Source organism: Pocillopora damicornis, chromosome 3, assembly GCF_964200805.1.
Source record: "Pocillopora damicornis chromosome 3, jaPocDami1.2, whole genome shotgun sequence".
Classification (NCBI taxonomy): Eukaryota; Metazoa; Cnidaria; class Anthozoa; order Scleractinia; family Pocilloporidae; genus Pocillopora; species Pocillopora damicornis.
In genome coordinates this window covers 8,213,388-8,232,492 of record NC_142672.1, presented here as the reverse complement: position 1 = coordinate 8,232,492, position 19,105 = coordinate 8,213,388, and the positions used below count along the sequence as shown (strand labels likewise).

Here is a 19,105-nt window from a genome sequence, read left to right as displayed (position 1 = left end):
TTGCTTGATCAGAAAACTATCCAGGGATGCAACTGTCAAAGGTTTTTCTTTTTCAGGCCCTATCAGTTTTAGATGGTGCGCCTTGTCAGACGAGAGAGCCAAGTGTTCTAACTTTACAGATCATGTTAAGATGATGGCTCAAACTATGAATTTGAGTGTGGCTGCAAGTTGCGTCGACGGAAATAGCACTGATGATTGCATAAAAAAAATTACCAAAAAGGAGGCCGACCTGGTGACGCTGGATGGTGGAAACATTCACGAAGCTGGTAAGTTTTAGATTCCCTTTACCATGAGTAACCAGGCTTGAGGGATTCTGACATACACTCGTGAGCAAAGACCGTGATTACTAGTAAACAAGAAATGAGCAGCTCGCACTTCGTTGTTCTTTTTCCCGCACACATGACAAATATTTTGATACTTGACGATTGAATTCTAAGGCTAGTTGACAGAGGGGGACTAACATGGCGTCTTGTCAATTTTCTAAAGCTGCATTAATTGCGGAAATAAGTCATATTACCCAAATAGAAAAATTTCACTTATGGTTTCGAGGAAGATCCTTTCAAATATCCAAACTGCAAGGCATTTTGTAGAAACACCAAAAAACACATCCGTCAATACTTCGAAAATAAACCGATTAGTGTAACAAGATCGTCTGGCTGGCTTGAAAAGAATCAAATAGACTTCGGGCATTCCCTGTCTAAAAGAAAAGCAAGGGAAAAATCAAATAGTGGCTAGCGTTCCGCGCGGAACTCTGGGATTACGGGAATGAGGCATTTTTCATAGAGTGCGCGCGGTGTGCCACATTTTGTTTGTATGGTTTTTTTGCTGATTTTTTCGAAGTCCGCGCGACGGAATTCGCTGAAAAAGAGGGACGGCTCGTAGTTGTGTAATTAAAGATCACGCTAAGCTAACGTAAAAGTACATTTTCAAGAAGTCGTCATCCCCACAAGACTACTATTCTTCCCCGATATTCACAGCTGTTTATTCTCACCATAAAAATCAGGCTAAAACTAGTTCGTTTACTAAATATTATTGGGAGAAATACCACTGGAAAACTCAACTCCATCAGGCAACCCGTGATAATCAACAAGAGTTGTTTTTTTATTGCTACGTCATGTTCTCTCGATACAGGGAAATCGCACAATTTCAAAGTCATCGTTGCTGAACAATATGGCGAATACGGGGTCAAGTATTATGCAGTTGCTGTGGTAAGAAAGAATAACACAGGCTTCGACTTAAAGAGCCTCAAAGGAAAGAAGTCTTGTCACACTGGAGCTGGTAGAACCGCAGGTTGGAAAGTGGCTGTAGGATTTCTGCTTCGATCAAAGATTATGCCGGGTGTGGCTTGTGGAAACGAGTCGAACGCTTACTTGTCGGCTGCAAAGTTCTTCGAAGAAAGTTGTGTCCCAGGTACGGCCATCACGTTATAGTTGGAGCGCAGTTTGAAAATAAATGATCCTCGTAAATATTCTGCAATTAAATAAAATGCAGAAAAGAAGCCTAAACAAATTCATGCACCACGGAAACTCACCTTGCTCCCAAAATGTTTTTTCGTAGATCAGCTGGTGGTGGCGCCAAACAAGTATCACTTTGAGATTCGGTTCGGATTCCATAGAAGCCTGAATTTTTTCAGGCGTCTTTCCCGCTAATTCTTTCACTGCCACTCATCTGCGAGGATCATTTCTTTGTTTGAATCACAACTACCGGTGAAAAGAATTTTTAGTCGATCGTAAGTGTCATGTAGTTACCAAAACGGTTTATTTGGTCACTGTAAAAGACACAAGGAGTCGATGAAGACTCTCTATAAAACCGCATATTAACCGCGTTTCGAATGCTAGGAAAAAGCTAAAGCAAAACCAAGGAACTCTCCTGTTTTGCCTCAGACAATCAACTGAAAATAACCTTTCTAATTAGTCATATGAATGATGAAATTACATATTTAGCTTAGGGAATATGCGATGAACAATCCGGGCCATAGACAGTTTTGCCTTTAAAAACTTAGGCTAACCCCACATTTTAGGGCCGCGTTTTTGTCTCTGATATTTATGGCCCTTGGCACCCAGTTCACTTGATTTAGCACAGAAAGAGCTTTGCGTCAATAGCAGTTTGAATGATGTCAGTCTAAATTTGTGGGAGTAATCCCAACTTAAAGTCAGGCTGCGACGACTTATTTGGGACAGTTGAGGACACGCATGCTATCACAGACAGTAGATGTACAGCGCAGCAAAAGAGTCGGACTACGTAAACATGATTATCGCAGGAAATTAATCCTTTACTGCACCTCGTGACAATCTAGAATCTTGTAGCCGGCATGATGCCTATCATGCACTCCTCAATGCATCCCGAGGTTCTTTCGTAGAAGTAAACAAAGAGTTTCCGCTTAATACGTACACTGAAATGGTAAAATTTCACTTTCAATGCGTTTTGCTTTTTAGGTACCCCATCTAAAGTGTCGTCAGGCGTCTATCAAATGGTAAGTAACCTCTGTAACCTATGTGCTGGCCCTGAGAATGACAAGTGCACCACAGACACCTTAAAAAATAGATACGTCGGTTATCATGGAGCCTTCATGTGCATGGCGGAGGGAAAAGGTGACGTTGCTTTTGTGAAATACACGACCACAGAGGAGGTGGCTGCAGGAGGAAAATATGGGAAACCGGAAGATTACGAATACCTTTGCCCTACGGGAGGAAGAATGGGTAATGTATCCAGTTATGATTATCCTATTTACGGCGCACGCGATACGAATTTTTTCCATTTTGATTTGTTTTCAAACTGCTGTTCAATCATGATCTCTGAGTAGTTTTAGACTGGAAGCTAATTGTAATATCCGCACGCAGTGCGAGCCTATTGTGTCACGTGGTATTGAATAAAGACAGTTCTACCCAACATGGCGTGTTTGACTTCTTACAATTACCCCTGCGGGTCCTGCCTTACTGGCACAATCATGGCAGAGGAGAACTGTTGAGAATGCTGACTGAATTTTATAATGGAAAAATAGGTGCTGCATGCGTCTTAGAATTGCCACTTCATTAACTATGAAAAAAGGTGAGCGTTGATGTAATGCTCTTGTTACCTTCTTTAGCTGTTGGAAAGCACACGGAATGCCATCTCGGCGCAAATCCTGCCCACGCTGTAGTCACGAGAGGAGACAACTCTGACATCAGAGACATCATCAAAATTTTAACGAACATGAGTGAAACGTATGGAGTGAAACAGACGGACTGGGAAAAGTTCCAACTATTTAACTCCTCGCAGTACAGCGGCAGTAATTTGCTCTTTAAAGATTCAACAACCGCCCTGAATGCTCAACCTGCAGGTAAACAGAGCGTTATGGATTACCTCGGGAAAAGTTATGGCGAAAATGTGGATTCCCTGACTTCATGCGACACCACAACCTCCACCACGACCCCACCGCCAACGCCTGCCTCCTCCTCTACTGCGATTCTGCCCATCTCCTTGTTCGTGCTTTTCACAGCCTTGCTGGGCATGTTCATATAAAACGAACTTTGAACGTGCTTCGGGTAGTGATGAAGCTGATGATTAATAAGTGGTTAGGTCATCAGGGTACTCCCTTTGTTAGTTCATGATCATTAATTGCAAAGTTAGTAGAGGGAGAATATGGTAATTGTAAGCTCTAGGCACGCTTTTATCGTCTCTGGTCAAAAGGTAGCGGCGAAGGCAAGGGAAATGCTTTTGAGCCCAGATTATCCTTATGACTGTTTGGGCTTTATCGTTCAAAACTCATTCAGTTTTGATTGTCAATGTTAATGGTAGATTTTTTTGTTACTTATCGAGAGATAAGACAAGTTGAAAACATTGAAGATCGAGAACATAGAGATCAAAATTAGATAATGGCTTACCATCAATATTTTTCTTAACACCAAGAAACGCCTCCACTTTTCAGATTAAACTTTGTTTCCTTGTAAAATTTGCTTTTAGCCTTTACAAGCCGTTCAGTGTCGTTCTATGATTATATAATCCAGCCAGTTTCAAAGACATCACCGCGCATGACATGTGGTAGTGTCGCATTGACAGCTTTCAGATCTTTTATTCGGCTTGGTAAGCCCTTGTCTGATTTTATCTTATTGCGTGTGAAAGAACCTCGCGCGATGACAGACAAGCAACTCTCTCTCCAGTCTCTCTCCTCATCTTACCACACGCGTTCCATTAGCTTTTGTTTTCACCGAGATACGTTCCGTGTAGGGTACTCAAGTGATCCAGCTTCTGTGCGTGTTTTAGAGCAACAAAATCAACAGCCATATCGCATGATCTCTTAATAGCGTTACGTTTCCAGTTTCCGTAGCATGACCAAGTCGATTTAGACTTTGCACAGAAATAAAGTTACATAGAAGGTAGACAGAGAAAAAAGTCCCCGTTTTCAAATGCAAGCTCAAATGCAAGCCATGATGACATACGTAGAACAAAAACATAGACCCGTGATGTTAAACAGTATTAGCTTTTAAGCACATGGAACACTAATGGAGATTAGTGAAATAAAGTTTTTGTTCCTAGTTACTCGGTATACTTGTGTATTGTTTGAACTAAATGATTTATAGCCAGAGCTCTGTATCAACGGGTGTGGAATAAGTAAGTAAGTAAGTAAGTAAGTAAGACAACCTTTAGCAAGACCTTACGAACCGCGCCGGTCATTATTGTAAACTTCGCATGCCAGAGTTGGCATGGCTGGATTTTTTTTCTTCGAATATATGCTTTTCTTCTTTTCTTTCCATCGAATTCTAAACTATACAAGGCGATTTCGCATAATTGACCTCAAATCGCGTCAGATAACGAAAGTACCGTGAAGTCGTCGAAAATCGGACGGTCATAGTTAAATGGTCGCATAAATAGAGCAAAGAAAACTCTGATTTCAAAATACTATTTTTCAGAAAAATATTTTTCTCATTAAATGACAAATTGCTAGCATTTTGTTAAATAACAATTTCGTATAAAATACCTGAAACAACATTTCATGAATTACACGGACAATTGCGGAGACAATGTTACTCGGTGTACTCTTTATTCAGTAGTAAGCTAACGTTGTAAGCCATTACAATTTTTTAATTGTTCTCTGATGTAGGCTTTTGGTGTAATTGAATAGTTAAGTCGTACATTCATTTGCTCATGAAATCTTTCGTTAGTTTGTCAACTCTTTCACTCTTTCATTCCTTCGTTTGCTCGTTTGTTCATTTACATATTTACTCATTCATTCTTTGTTATACCTTTCATTCTTGTTTTTCCACTTTTCCTTCAGTTGCATTTTCCGTTATTTTAACCAGCTTGTAGTCAATTACGTTTAGTCTCAGAAGACATCATGTTACTAGGAAGTATTTCAGTGTAATCTGAAGATAATCAGGATTGCTTCTCCCCTCCTCAATTTTGTTCAGTGCCCCGATTCATCTGTGCGTTTTTGAACAAATATAGATTATTCAAAACCGATTTAATTCAAAGAACTGTAAAATTAAAGGAGTTAGTCGGCGTTTATAGAGCCGAACGATTCTCTGTTACAAGTGCGAGAAAAATGTCTCCGACAGTAAGGTTGATCTAATAATTGACCGATCCCGTTTAATATACGGTATGCTGGATGAACCATCTTTTGCTAGAGCTTAGAGATGCACTTACACGTCAACACCAGCTGTGACTAGATTCCGCTGTCGATATTTACACCAGGACCCCTTTAAACCATGCCACCGGGTGTTAGCATTTCCGCTTGGTCCTATGTCAGGCAGCAATAAAGAGTAAGGACTACAATGATGAACTCAATTGATATAAACTTCCCAGTCCCTCTTGGTTTGAGTCTGACCGTAAGTGATCTAGATACCGCAAGTACCTCTGGGCAGGAGCTGAGTGACTGAAGCGCAAAATAGTACTTCTCACCAAGCCAAGCTTGGGTTGTGTTCTTTTCTTTCACATCTATGAGCTTGACCGTGGAGTCGGCAAATAATAAGTCTTTACCACCATACGTGGAAGAATTAAACATTTGGAAAAAGTGGGGGTTTCTCCGACAATATTCATCTAAGCGAAGAAGCCACTGTTTTAAACTCTTTACCATACTCCCGGGCCTTGTCATGACGACCCGAGAAGGAATCCTGGCCAGGTTACATTGTTGAAAGGCTCCAACATCTGTTGTAAAAATGTAGAAAGACATGTAGAGGAGTCTAAAGGAGACCTGCTTATTTTAAATCGCTTTACTACGGCGAATTAACTGTTGGCATAAAAGGCATTAAAGGCATAAAGGCATAAAAGGCATAAAAAAGAAAGTCTGCACACGAGCCGTGCATACGGTTCATGCCATCAGAACCTATTACGATTTCCGCCACCGGAAAATTATTTGATCTTTTGCTACTTATTCGGAAAGGGATGCTAACGAATGACAGGGTGAGCCCACAGATCTCCATAGCAGTTTTCCGGGTTCCATTTTTAAATCGCTCCATTTCCAAACTTAAAAGCTTGGAAACGGAGGGAGGTGAAGAAAGTAGCCCTGTCAGTGATCTTGGTGGCGGTTCGAACCCAAACTTCTTAAATCGAAATCAAGAGTCAATTACGGAACCACTTAAACTCCCTTTTAAAAGTAATTAATTTGGCCGTTCATATCTATAATTCCGATAAACACCTTTTTTCGCCTTACCTGTTCGAGTTCCGTCTAGGCAAAGCAATTTAAAATCTCTCCCTGGATTAAAATCATTTTCCACTCCAGTGAGTTCGAATACTGTAAGATGGCTGACAAAAGCTACATCCCCAGGGCCTTCTGTCAGGCAGCGGTATGCCCCATGATAACCAAAGTACCTTTCGGAAACATTTCGTGGACAAGTCTTCTGATTGGTGCAAATTGCACACAGACTCATGGGATTGCTGTTTTGTGGGTTGTATTCAGTCGAGAGAGCTCCTGAAGATGAACACAGAAGATTTAATCTCGAACGGTGATGGATCCCTACCTTAGTGTTACTTATAAGCGCTGTGGTGCGCTTTCAATGTTTTCCTAGTGCACCACATATCAGCCCGTGATACTAAAATCCCGGGATTAGATCCGGTACAGTATTTATTTTTCTTTGCGAGCTCAACATGCATAGATTGTTATCGATCAAGCAAGGAGTAAACATTTTATTCATCTTTACAAACTAGGCCCTAAGCCTGAGATGTTTTTCAATGATACAACAATAGTTTTGTTTTTTGATTCTTCGCCATCAAATTAAATCAGTAACAGTATAGATCTATATATAATCAATATGAGTTTATCTCTAAATTAATTTTTTTTCAATACATAAAGAATTTACTAGATCCTCGAAAAGAAAACACATTTCACTTACAAGTGGAACAAGAACTTATGTCTTCACAACTCGAATAAACCACAAACCTGGCACGCAACTTTGATCAAAATACTCCCCAGAGGACTGGTAAGGATTACAACCATCCCACTGAATCACTCCTCTTCCAATCAGTAGTCCAACAGGTGCTGTCCACCCGACCGCGTCCCCCGCCGCTGGGTGGCAAGATTTCCTGTCCTTTAGCGAATTTATTGTTGCACCATCCGACAGATTGCTTTGAATAAGGGCAACAGAATAGCTTTCCAGACCTTCTTCGTGTTTGCCGTAGTCCTCTGCTACCACTGGTACAAGACCATGTTTAGAACCTAGTTAAATGGGAATTGACCTGGATCGATCGCTTGCCAAGCATTTAGTAATAAAGGAGGTAGGTGGCGGTATTTTGAGTGCTTTTTAGGTCGTCTAACATTGTCACCGACGGAGACCTTTAGTTAATGATTTGCTACGGTAGCATAGTCTCCTTCGCCTCGTCACGAAACGGAGAACGCGTTACACGATGAGACCAGACAACGGCTGCGTAGGAGACTAAGGGTAGCCAAGAACAGTGAATAATGAAAAAAGATGAGAAAGGAATATGTTTGTTTAATAATGGACTTCGGATTAACACTTAATGCAAACGACAAATTTTGCATTGATGCAATTTCTTTAAGATAGACTCCATTTCAAAACTTTCTTTATTTGTTTTCGTGGTTACTGTATTTGAGTGGGCTTGAGCCCTTTCACACTGTGAAGTCATCGATACATAAATTCTCCTAACAATTGTTAACTGATATCAAACAGACGAACGATGAGAATTATGGTGATTGTTAATCGCAGATGATGTTTGCTGTTTGCATTAAGCTCAAAACTCTTAGGGCTTAACATAAATAAATGTGTGATTATACGTGAGGGGAATTAGCTTTCAGATCTTAGGAGTAGAAGGGTTTAAAAAAATAGATTACATTGAGAGGTAAAGCCAGTTCCATGTTATCGGTCGGTGCGGAAAAAAATCGGAAAAGTGGTCGAGCAAAATTTGGTAAGAGTGCAAAAAAAAAAAAAAAAAAAGAAAAAAAAAAAGAAAAAGAAAAAGAAAAAGAAAAACTAGAAGAAAAAAAAAAGAGTGGGGAGGGGAAAGCATTTTTGCCCCGAAGTCCATTGCCCCCTCCATAAACTTACGCGCTCGCTTTTTCAAGATCTTCATTGAGACCCCCATAGTTCATCGCCATCGTCTACACAGCCTTGTAAATGTTAGAATAACCTACCAGCCTGATAAATATTCTTCTCTCCAAGGGTGATGAAATCGGCATTTCCAGAGCCAACCATGTTAATACAATTTGTCACGTTGCTTCCATGGATACATGTCACCCTTGCGAACCGGGCGATCTGATGTAATGTCACATTCGCTAAGTGTAAACATTTAGAAACTTCCGCTTCTGAAATACAACACCAGCGAAATCCTGAGAAGAGATGAACGGGAAGGAAAAAAGTTAACGATGGTGACCAAACAAGTTTGGGCGAGCATTCCCATGAGGATGACGTCTTCTTTTTGATTCAGCGCGTGTAGTATTTTACAGACGCCGCTAATTATCCTAATAGTGTTCACTCCACGCTTGATCGATCAAAATTTATGCAAGTTGAGCTCACAAAGAAAATGAAAATTTGTGATTCTGCTCTCCCTTTGTTAGGGAACATCTTCGTTCATGAGAGGACTGAGAAAAAGGAAAAAATTGTCTTGGAAAAAAGTGAGACAAGCACCTCCTATCAAGTTTTTCCTCGAGAAAAAAAAGACCGCAGATAATTTATCTTCACATAATCTCACCAGAACTAATTTTAAGACTTCCCACAAGGAATCGGACTATAATTTATCCAACGGTTTTGAAAATCCTCTGTTATTGTTATATCCCGTATTACCAAACATCACTGGGCAAAACACTTATGGGTTTGAGGTTTCATCGCTCAAACAAAGAGATACCAAAAAAGCTACAAACAGCCCGAGAGAAAATGGTAGCAGACAGACAGAGGGTGGAGAACACAAATGGCGTTGTCTTTAACCATTAAAGCGATGTACAGCGCCACTCAGTGACTTTATTGTTTCGAGACCAATTTACTTTTCAAACTACACCGTGTAGTAATACCAGCGACATGTTCAGTTTATCAACGAAATAAGAAATAACCGCGTGGTGCTCAGTCAAACGTACCACAGATAATCGCCAAGAAAGCGCGGCTGGAGACAGCCGCTTACAACAATCATCGTTGGTTTGTAAATAATCCACTAGATCAGTCTGATCGATTAAATAGAATCAAATATTCATCTCACCTGCCGGCGTCGCCAACAAACTTAATATGTGGCCAAACGATAGAACAGTCACAAGCGATGTAAACAAGAAGTATCCGCGACACTTCATTGCAAGCTGCCTCTCTCCTGTGTGTGTATGTTTATGTGTCAACCGACTAGCCAGGTTTCGAATGGATATGGCACAATCAAGAGCAAGGTTTGCTGATATTTCAGCGGTGACACTGCTACACGCCAGTCTCTACTAAATACAAATACAATGACATTTCCTTGGCCTTTTGTCTGTGACGTGGGTGAAGTAACTAATAAACTGATTGTGGTTGGTGAAAAAAGCTTAGCAATCGTGTGAGAAATCGCGCATGTAACGCTCGTGACGCAAATGTAAGTGCCGTCATGTTCGAAATTTTACGAATTCCGAAATTGTCACGATCCGCTTCAGCGACTTTCGGCGGCGACGGAACACCTGCCGTATGGTCGTTTTGTATTTATTTTTCATCGTTTTATTTGATGTCTCCGACGAACATCTTCGTCGAAAGTCGGAAACGTATCATAAACATTTTTGAAACACCATGTTAAATTTTCTTTGGTGAGGGTTACATAAAAACTGGTAAAACCCCATGTTATGGTGCCAGGGAAGATTAGAGGTTGGCGTGACATAGAAAAAAGAAAGAAAGAAGATAAGGTTTGATAAGGAGTTGGCGTGACATGACCAAAACACGACTGACTCAAATTAAAATTGACAGCTGGTTGCTGAGGTAACAAGCAAAGCCAACTCTAAAAGCCAAACATGGCTGAGAAAAGTCGACCGAGGAGTTATTAATTTTTCAAATTATAATTTTGAAAGTTTCTTTACGGTAGAAAGTATGGCTGCGGTCAAAAGGAAGAAGAAGGGATTGAAGACAGCTCCTTTTGACATCTATATTTACATTGCGTGTACGGGAGAGAAGTTCTTGCTAAAAAATGTTCACGCCGAGATGAAGATTCGGGAACTAAAATGTTACGCAGAACTTGTTGTGGGAATACCTTACAACTTGCAACGTTTACAGTATCTTGATGAAGGAGATATGCTAGATGATTCAGATTTAAGACACAACGATGTCGTAGCAGGAGCCACGATTAATTTGAAACTATGGAGAATGTGGGATACACTGGTTGCTGCCGTGTGTAGAGGTTCAATAGATCAAGTTCTAAACGAAGGAGTTGTGGTCGAGAAGGGGTGGGAATCTTTAGATCCCCTGACTTACAGAAACAAGGTTGCTCTTGCCAAGGATAGAGCTTCAGTTGCACTTTTTATTGCTGCCCATCGTGGCAGAATTAACTTGATAAAAAGTTTGATAGATAATGGAGAAGCTGATGTAAATATGAAGACACCGTTTGGACGCACGCCGCTGCATGCTGCATCCTCTCAAGGACATTCGAACACGATCGATTTGATGCTCGAAAAAGGAGCATCTATGGACGAAATTGATGTTCAAGGCAAATCTGCCCTGATGATAGCGAGTCAGTGGGGCTTCAAGGATAGCGAGAGACATTTATTTTTATTTCAATGGCAGACAAGAGCGGCCAAAACCAAGCATAGGAGAGCGAGTAAATCTCTTATGATGCATCAACAATTCGACTCCTCTTTTCCAACGTGGTTGAAAGGGAAATATTCACAAGTGTACTTTTGTCAAACTCTGCCTCCAGGAGAGTTTGCCGGGACCGGAATCAGTGCTCCAAGGAGAAGACCAGTGGGAGAAGCTAACCAATTACGAGATTCCTTCTTTGAACAATCTTCCTCTGATCTTCTCGAACACCAGTTGCCTCCGATTGAAGGAGGGATGGGAATCGATGGTAAGATTGCTTAGATAGGCTGTCCGTCACTTTAAGGAAGGGTAACAATACTGTTGATAACATAGCATTGCGGGAAGGTGTTTTTTTATAAATCTTTTGGACACTACCCCAGAAGTTCCTCCTAAGAAGAGGGTCGGTTTTACAAGCTAAGTGTATAAAATTCTGTAGAGAATTAGCTACACAGACCTGTTCCATGGAATCAGTTTCTCTGTTTATGAAATTAGGGATTACAAAAATGATTGTTTTAAATGACGTTGTCAGGACAAAAGAATTATTTATCATACACTGAAATTGTTCCATTGCTCTGGTATGCCCTTCAGGTGCAAGATACAGCTTGGGAGGGAAGCCAGTGCTTCCACACATAAGGTCCAAGGAGAGACTTGCAAGCAGGTTTGTTGTAACATTTAAAACCTATTGTATCTTACTGTTGATGTATCTCAGCCTTTGGTCAAGGTTGAAAGGTAGTGTTAAGCTGCGTTCTATCATATTTTCCTCTCTTCATGAGATGCAAACTTTTGTCCTCCTACTTGGAAAACAGACTGTTCCTATAATTTTTTCAAGGGGTCCAGGGGACACTTCTCACAGTCCTCTAATTTTCTCCTAAATGGAGGTTCTGACAGCTCTGTACTAAAATGTAGGGATTCTTGTCAGTTAAGTGTTCACCTTTATTGTTTTTGTTTATTTGTATTTACCACAAATAAATGTATACTGTAAAACAAGTGAGCACATTGATTTCAGCATTGATAATGGACACTGAAAAATGGTGCACTTCTGATTGGCTGAAAATGAGTTCATTCTTGCCACACTGAACTCGGAATTTTTTCCGTTCTTTACTTTAGTAAATCACGAGACAGTTCCAAGTCTGCAACATTTGATGAGTGGCTAGAGGACAAAAAGTCCAAGAAACAGCAACAACAAAAGAAGGAAAAAGAGGCAAGACAAAGGAAAGAGATGGAATTAGAAAGCAAAAGACAATCAAGGATGGCAGGCAAAAGCTTTGAAGACTGGAAAAACTCAAAATCACAACAAAAGCAAGAGCTACCAGGCATTGAAAAAAGAAGAGATGATATAGTACGAGAAGAACCAGGGCGCCAATACAGTCTGACTTTTGAACGTTGGTTAAGCAAAACAGGAACCTTAGATCTTCACAGTCTCAGCAGCTGAACATAAATTGAAACCAACTGTTACACATTGATGCACATCAAGCATCTAGGGGGATCTACTGATGAATTTGTAATTGATTCATTAACCCTTTAACTCCCACGAGTGACCAAGACATAACTTCTCCTTACAATATCAATACAATATTAACCAGATAATTAATGAGAATAAAGAAAATATCAATTTGGTGATAATTAGTTGATTCAATACTAAATTCTCTGAACTAACATTATAAGAATTGTATGGTTGATGGTAAGAACAACAAATTTGATCTGGGAGGGTTAACAGCAAGTTCTAACATTGAATCCATCAATGAAAATGTTATGCCACTAACAAATTAAAAATGCATCCTCGTAAGATCACTATTATTTTTATAAAATAGCAATAATAAAATGTTATTTTTCATCCTTGCAACATAAGTGTTTCATTTATTTTTGATTACAGTACTTAGTTACACATCCATGGATAAAAGATGTCAGCCACTTTTTTTCAATCAATTTGATGTAAAAATGAAAATCAAAGGGTAGAGACAAGGTAACTATTGAGATGACTAATTGTTCAAGTTTGTTGACTTGAAGAAAATTCTTATCATCACTGGATGGCAAATTTGGTATGCTGGTTTGCTTGCATGCTGCATAAAAGAGCCTACAAGATCCTAGGGTAGGCAGAGGGAACAGCCGTACTCTTGGGATAAGTTGTGTTGTTTCTAAATTACAAGTAGACATAACATCAACAAGAATGATAGACTTAACTGTAAGCCCATTTTAGATCTTTATTTTCAAATTGCAAAACTAATGTCAGTATGTTCTAAATGCGATCAGTTTGGAAAAATGTTTTAACCACATAATGTAATTCCATACCCTCAATCCCAAATTATTTGGAGACACTATCTATTTAACTTTTTGTTTTTCCTCAACTGATCACTTCACTCTGATATAAAATGACCTGCACTTTGTTGGAGTGAGCTGGGTTACCCAGTGTTTTTCTGGCCTAAAAGCTGGAGGCTGGCAAACTATGTCACTTCTTGTGTAGCATTATACCTGCTACCTAAGCCATTTAGACAAAATACCATTGTAAAAGAAAAAAAAAAAACCAGTGTAAAATGAGTGAATGACTTCATACCTTATGCCACCTACTCTTCCAGCTAAAATTTACCAACAGTACCTCCAAACTTATGATATTAGTAAGATACTATGTCCAAACAATTAAAGATCTAGTGTCCAAAAGGTAATCAAACAATGATACAAAAATATTGAGAACTAGTGCAAAAAGTTGAGGTCATGAAATAGATATCACGTACAGTTCCAGATCAAAGTACATCAACTAAGAAACATACCACTGGCAAACATTATATATGACATTGAAGACATTGTACCTAAATGTGCAATGGTGCTTACCTAAATTGTCCACTTTTTCAAACTGCCTTCTGAACATATCTAACACCCCAATGCTGACTAAAATGTATTCCAATGTAAAGTGGTTGCAATTGCCTTCTCTTAACAGCTTAGCTCCCCCCTGCCAAGATTGATTACTGTGTAGATTCTTCCCTCAATATCAATATATAATCTTATAAATAGGGGATGAGAACAGAGATTTATCAGCTTCTGCATGTTACCTTGATATAGCACCAAATTCTCTTGACTCGAGTCATTTAAAAGGAAATGTAAAGCATATAGTTGGGAAGGTTAATAATAAGATTTTGGGAGCTAAAGTGTTAAAAAAGGCATGTTTTAGGAATGCAAAAACATAATATTAATGTATAGTGCAACTTTTAATTTTAACATAAATGACCAAGGAATGCTTTGGTTTCATTTCACTTGGTGCTATGATTGGCTTAGAACACTTGTGCCATCCTCTTAACATATCAGATTCAAAAATTAAAATTAATTGCAACTGACTGTTTCTCATTTTTTCCCTCATAGAGCAGTTTGCTTGTTTCTATTTGGTGTTATCATTATCACCTTGCAATATTTTCCTTCACCCAGAATGGTTGTTTTGATTACTCTGGCACTAGTTTAACAACACTTAAAAGTGTAGTCTATAAATTACAACATTAGATGGGTGGAAAGACTCTGAGTAATTTTATTAAAAACTCAAAGGATACTAGTCAAAAAGTTAGCAAAAATTGTTGTAAGTATTGATCAAATAAGTAAACTATAGATAATTTTTTAAATCAAAGTTTGATTTATGACAAGTGGTTCATTTCATTTTGTATCAAGAAAAAGGATTTTGATATCTAAATTTAAAACATAGAAATTCCTCTCACCTAGAAAATTGCTCTTGAGTTTAAACTATACATTCACGTATATTCATGTAACAATATTTCTACATTGATTTGTCACCATAATGAGTTTGGAATGATACATGATTATATAGACACAATGCCATCTTCATCAACTGTTGGGTGATCTTCTTCATCACTGTCTGGGATTTCTTCTGCCAATTCATTGTGGTAAGCGTGATGCATTGTTGGTGATCCTGTAGTAAGTACTGGATTATGAATAGAATGTGTTGCTAAATTTGTAAGGCTCTGTGATTTCATGCGATCTGGCTCAGCCCGATTCAGTCTTCCAAGCACTGGATTGTTAAACTGATTTGAAGGTTTCACAGTTATAATAAGGTTGTGGCTATTTGCGATCATCATGTCTGTTACCTGATCCAAAGTTTTCCCTGCCACTTCAATACCATTAACTTCAAGAACCTCATCATTTACAGCCAACAAACCAGTGCTTTCTGCAAGCCCACCAGGGACAAGCCTTGAAATAAAAATTCCTGGAACCTGTTCTAGTCCACTAGGCGTTACACGAACACTGGTTCCATCTCGTATATAAAACCCTAGTGGTTTATCTGTGTTGTGCTTCAATAATTTAACCCTGCGCTGGGTTTCAGGGATAATGTCCACGTCAACAATTGCAGAAACTCGCCGGAAATCCTGAGGGCCACTGATTGATATCCTACTGAGATGGGATTTGGCTGGGTTTGTAAGATTTGATAACAAGTTCCGACGCCTTGGTACTTCAGGGGGTACGGCATTCTCTTCAGGGACGCCACCTCCTGAAAAAAAAACATTACCTTATATTTGTAAGGATAGGAAAGTGTTTACTATTCATTAAAAGCTTAAGACCCAAGCAGCAACCAGTTTCCACTGTAGTGTCTCAGAACATCCGATAGGGAAACTAGAACTCCAAAATCAGAACTGGCTGAGGTATGATTCAATGCTCACAGCAGACCCAATTATGTTTCCCCTATACTAAATTACTCATCACAAATACTTCATATCCTTCTCTATTTAAAGGCCAAGTGTAAAATTTCCTGTCTTCCCAAATCTACATGCATTTGACTTGACGTAAAATACCATTTCCTTTAGTTTCAAGGCACATAAGAATGAAGATTAGAAACAGATACATTGGTATCATGCATTTGTGTACTAGCATTCATTTCAGGAGAATGTCATGGAACAGTACATCCAGGAATATTAAGTAATGATACACATTCATAACACAGCTTTATTTCTGTACATTCTAAAGGGGGTAAGTTTTTAAAGACACTGTGGCAATGGATCAGTGAGATAGTATAACAGAGTAATTTACTATTATCAACTGAATTGATAACATAAATTGGCCACCATAACAGGGCATGAAATTGTGCCTAATACAGGCACCAATGTGACTAAATTTTTCACTTTGGCGACCAAATCCTGAAAATTAGTTGCCAAATTGGCTACTAGAATGTTTCATCATAACCTTACCAAGAGATATAGTGAATTTAAAAGATTTGCGAAGATAAATCCGCGGAAACTTCCTCGTTAAGTTTGTTTCAAAAACACAGCACATGCATCTCAATTGATAACTAGAAGCCATCTTGGATTAAGATGAGCTTGAATGTTGTATATCATCCATCCTAGTGTCCACTTTGTAGCACATTAAAGACCTTTTCCTTAACTTAATTTTGGAGGGTCTATCTAGTATGCTGATAGCATAAAGAAAGGTCTTGTCTGTCTTTAAAAATAGCGACCAACTTTCTTTGAATTGGCTACTACTTTGAAGAATTTAGGAGCCAAGTGGCTATCAGAAAAAAAAATGAATTTCATGCCCTGCATAAAGGGTTTAAAAGCTGATGTTTCAAGCATTAGCCCTTTGTCAGATGCTCACAGCAAAAGTTGGTTAATTGCCAGACAAAATATTTAACTACCAGAAGCTGCCCATAGTGGAATTATATCAATTTGTGATTAAAAATCTTTCAACGCCCGAAAAGACACACAGCTCTTTTAAACTTGTCCCATGGCATGAAATTTATACAAGAAAAAGCATTAATGGATTCCTGAGACAACACAAATACTTCTTGAAAATGGCACTTATTAATCACTTGGAATTTTCAAATGCTACAATCAAAATCCAGTAGTGAACAGATTCACTGCCTGAAGATAAGTATAGATAGACCAACTATGAACACTCTCATCATGAAGGAGATGAGTAAATTTATATGTTCTCAAAACATGTTTGAGACAAATGTAAATAATCTATATACCCACAATAAATTTCCGTCTGAAAGCTTAGAATCTGAAAATAGAAACTTTATTGGTTTCGCAATCAGAAACTAAGGGTGACTGCTACTGAAGTGTTTGCAAAGGAGTTGCTTTTCACTACTATCCTAATAAGGATGCATGTCACAAATGTGAGATGTCTCAAAGAACAGCATATTAAACAATATGTATAAGTAATTCCCATTAATCTCCACAATTATGGTACAAAGGAAGCTCTTGTTATCAAATTTAGGGTTGAGTAATACATGGGAACATTTTTTTGGTTGATGAAAGTTTGACTAATTCACAGCAAAAAAAAAAACATGAAAGGCAAAAATATGGTATTTTAGTGAAAACTTCCCTGTCACATGAAGAGTATCTAGACAAAAATACATAATTTCAATGTCAAGACGAAAGCAAAAACAGCTAATGAAATTATGGTTCAATAGTCCTTTGAGTAAACAAACTACAACATCAGACTTTGTCTTAATTGAATTTAACTTGGTAAATTCCCAAATGGGTTTAATTTATCTAAGACATGTCTGGTCTGCAAAAGAGCAAGTCCTTTAAGACAAAAAATTAAAACTGAGTTTAACTGCTCACTGAATTTTAAAAGAACGATAAGAATTTTAAGCTAAGCCGATAAAAGTTGAACTGTAAACCGATGATTTTAGGAACTAGTCAACATTGAAATGAATCGTTTTAGGCCAGAATTGAGAAACTTAAATCACCCAATACGACTGAACTCGACTAGAAGCTAATTTAAGTCATATTTTTCGTACCTTTGCGTTGGACGAAAACCCGCAAAAGCGGCCTAGCCGTTGTCACAGCCCGTAAGAAGTTATCATCGTTGTTAATTGGGAGTAGGTCTCCATACATGTCCGTGTACCATGTTGAGAACGGAATGGATTGTAACTTGTGAATCGCCTGTACATGCTTGTAGAAATCTTCATACGACGTCAGTCGCGTTTTATCTAAGGGAAACCTGCGAAATTCTGCATCAAACTGCGGAGAGAAGATAGAGATTTCTTATCGACTCGGAATGACAGTTCCTATGCTTTACTATGCACGATTTGGTTTATGATGAAAGATTCCTCGCAAGCGACTGTTTACCTTCGATTTTACTTCGATGATACTAAGGTCTAATTGTGTAGGTACTTTCTTAGATCCTTTGAGTAGCTTGGACATGAGGAATTATGCTTCAAACTGTTCCACTGGTGGCGCAAAATAACCTGCATTCCACAAATTGAATCAAACCAACGTAACTGCGCACAATTACTGCGCATACACAAGGTCATGCCCGCGGGGGTGGGGTCGCGTTTACTAAGTAAGGGTTATTTTTAGCTCATAATGGTAATACTGAAAACAATTTCTTTAAGAAGAAGGAAACATTGATCATTCGAGGCACGTTTACTTCTTTCTCGAAACTCTTCGTATTTGAAAATTACGCCTGAACTCGTTGAAGATATAGCTCAAATTATGTTTTACATAATTCATCAACTGAGATCGACGAAAATTATCAAAGGACTGACGGTTTCCTGAATACTCTCACGTATTAAGTTTTATTAGAAAACATTATTTAGCTGCGCGGGGAAAATGCAGTTGAAAAATAACAAAACAAAAAGATTATCTCCAAATAATAAACAATTAGTTCATTGCCCTGGCATCATACACGTTAGGACAGTATTCATGTTTCAAAATCCAAAAATACGGAACAACATCCACAAAACCACCAACGATTAAAAAATTCAGTTGTCTCCTATAAAACGAAAGTATCTAACAAAAAAAGTTGTTTTAACTCTTTGACTCGCACGATCTGATCGTTAATTCCCCCTCTAGCTGCTGCGCATTTCCTTGTAAATAAGTTAAGAGAATTTAGAGTGAAATCAAGACAACAAATTCTACCTGATAAGTTAGAGTATTCTCATTACCTGCTTGCTGGATAATGTATGGATATTGTAGAGAGAAGTTACGTGTTAATCATTTTCGGGAGTT

General features: G+C 38.7%; 4 protein-coding genes across 4 annotated transcripts in view; 2 read left to right on the top strand and 2 right to left on the bottom strand.

Annotated features, from left to right (window-relative positions):
- LOC149048090 (melanotransferrin-like) overlaps window positions 1-4,523 on the top strand; it is an 11,939-nt gene extending 7,416 nt beyond the window's left edge. Inside the window, exons 2-5 of the mRNA XM_089200330.1 lie at window positions 57-266; window positions 1,132-1,410; window positions 2,436-2,699; window positions 3,086-4,523. Coding sequence (XP_089056456.1) covers window positions 57-266; window positions 1,132-1,410; window positions 2,436-2,699; window positions 3,086-3,501 — 1,169 coding nt within the window. The 3' untranslated portion in view covers window positions 3,502-4,523. The remainder of the gene's footprint in view (window positions 1-56; window positions 267-1,131; window positions 1,411-2,435; window positions 2,700-3,085) is intronic.
- Window positions 4,524-5,003: 480 nt separating this feature from the next.
- Window positions 5,004-9,949, bottom strand: LOC113685424 (melanotransferrin). Its single transcript, XM_027202936.2, has 5 exons — window positions 9,619-9,949; window positions 8,564-8,758; window positions 7,355-7,630; window positions 6,629-6,886; window positions 5,004-6,123 (listed from the first exon to the last, which is right to left on the bottom strand). The coding sequence occupies exons 1-5, from the start codon at window positions 9,704-9,706 to the stop codon at window positions 5,717-5,719; spliced, it is 1,224 nt and encodes a 407-aa protein (XP_027058737.2). The 5' UTR covers window positions 9,707-9,949; the 3' UTR covers window positions 5,004-5,716.
- Window positions 9,950-9,977: 28 nt separating this feature from the next.
- LOC113685421 (uncharacterized) lies at window positions 9,978-13,002 on the top strand. The gene is made up of 3 exons (XM_027202931.2): window positions 9,978-11,427; window positions 11,748-11,817; window positions 12,267-13,002. The coding sequence occupies exons 1-3, from the start codon at window positions 10,458-10,460 to the stop codon at window positions 12,589-12,591; spliced, it is 1,365 nt and encodes a 454-aa protein (XP_027058732.2). The 5' UTR covers window positions 9,978-10,457; the 3' UTR covers window positions 12,592-13,002.
- Window positions 13,003-13,338: 336 nt separating this feature from the next.
- On the bottom strand, window positions 13,339-18,391 carry LOC113685359 (partitioning defective 6 homolog gamma). Its single transcript, XM_027202865.2, has 3 exons — window positions 18,224-18,391; window positions 17,893-18,115; window positions 13,339-15,642 (listed from the first exon to the last, which is right to left on the bottom strand). Exons 1-3 carry the CDS (start codon window positions 18,296-18,298, stop codon window positions 14,957-14,959), a joined length of 984 nt encoding a protein of 327 aa, XP_027058666.2. The 5' UTR covers window positions 18,299-18,391; the 3' UTR covers window positions 13,339-14,956.
- Window positions 18,392-19,105: the final 714 nt, after the last annotated feature.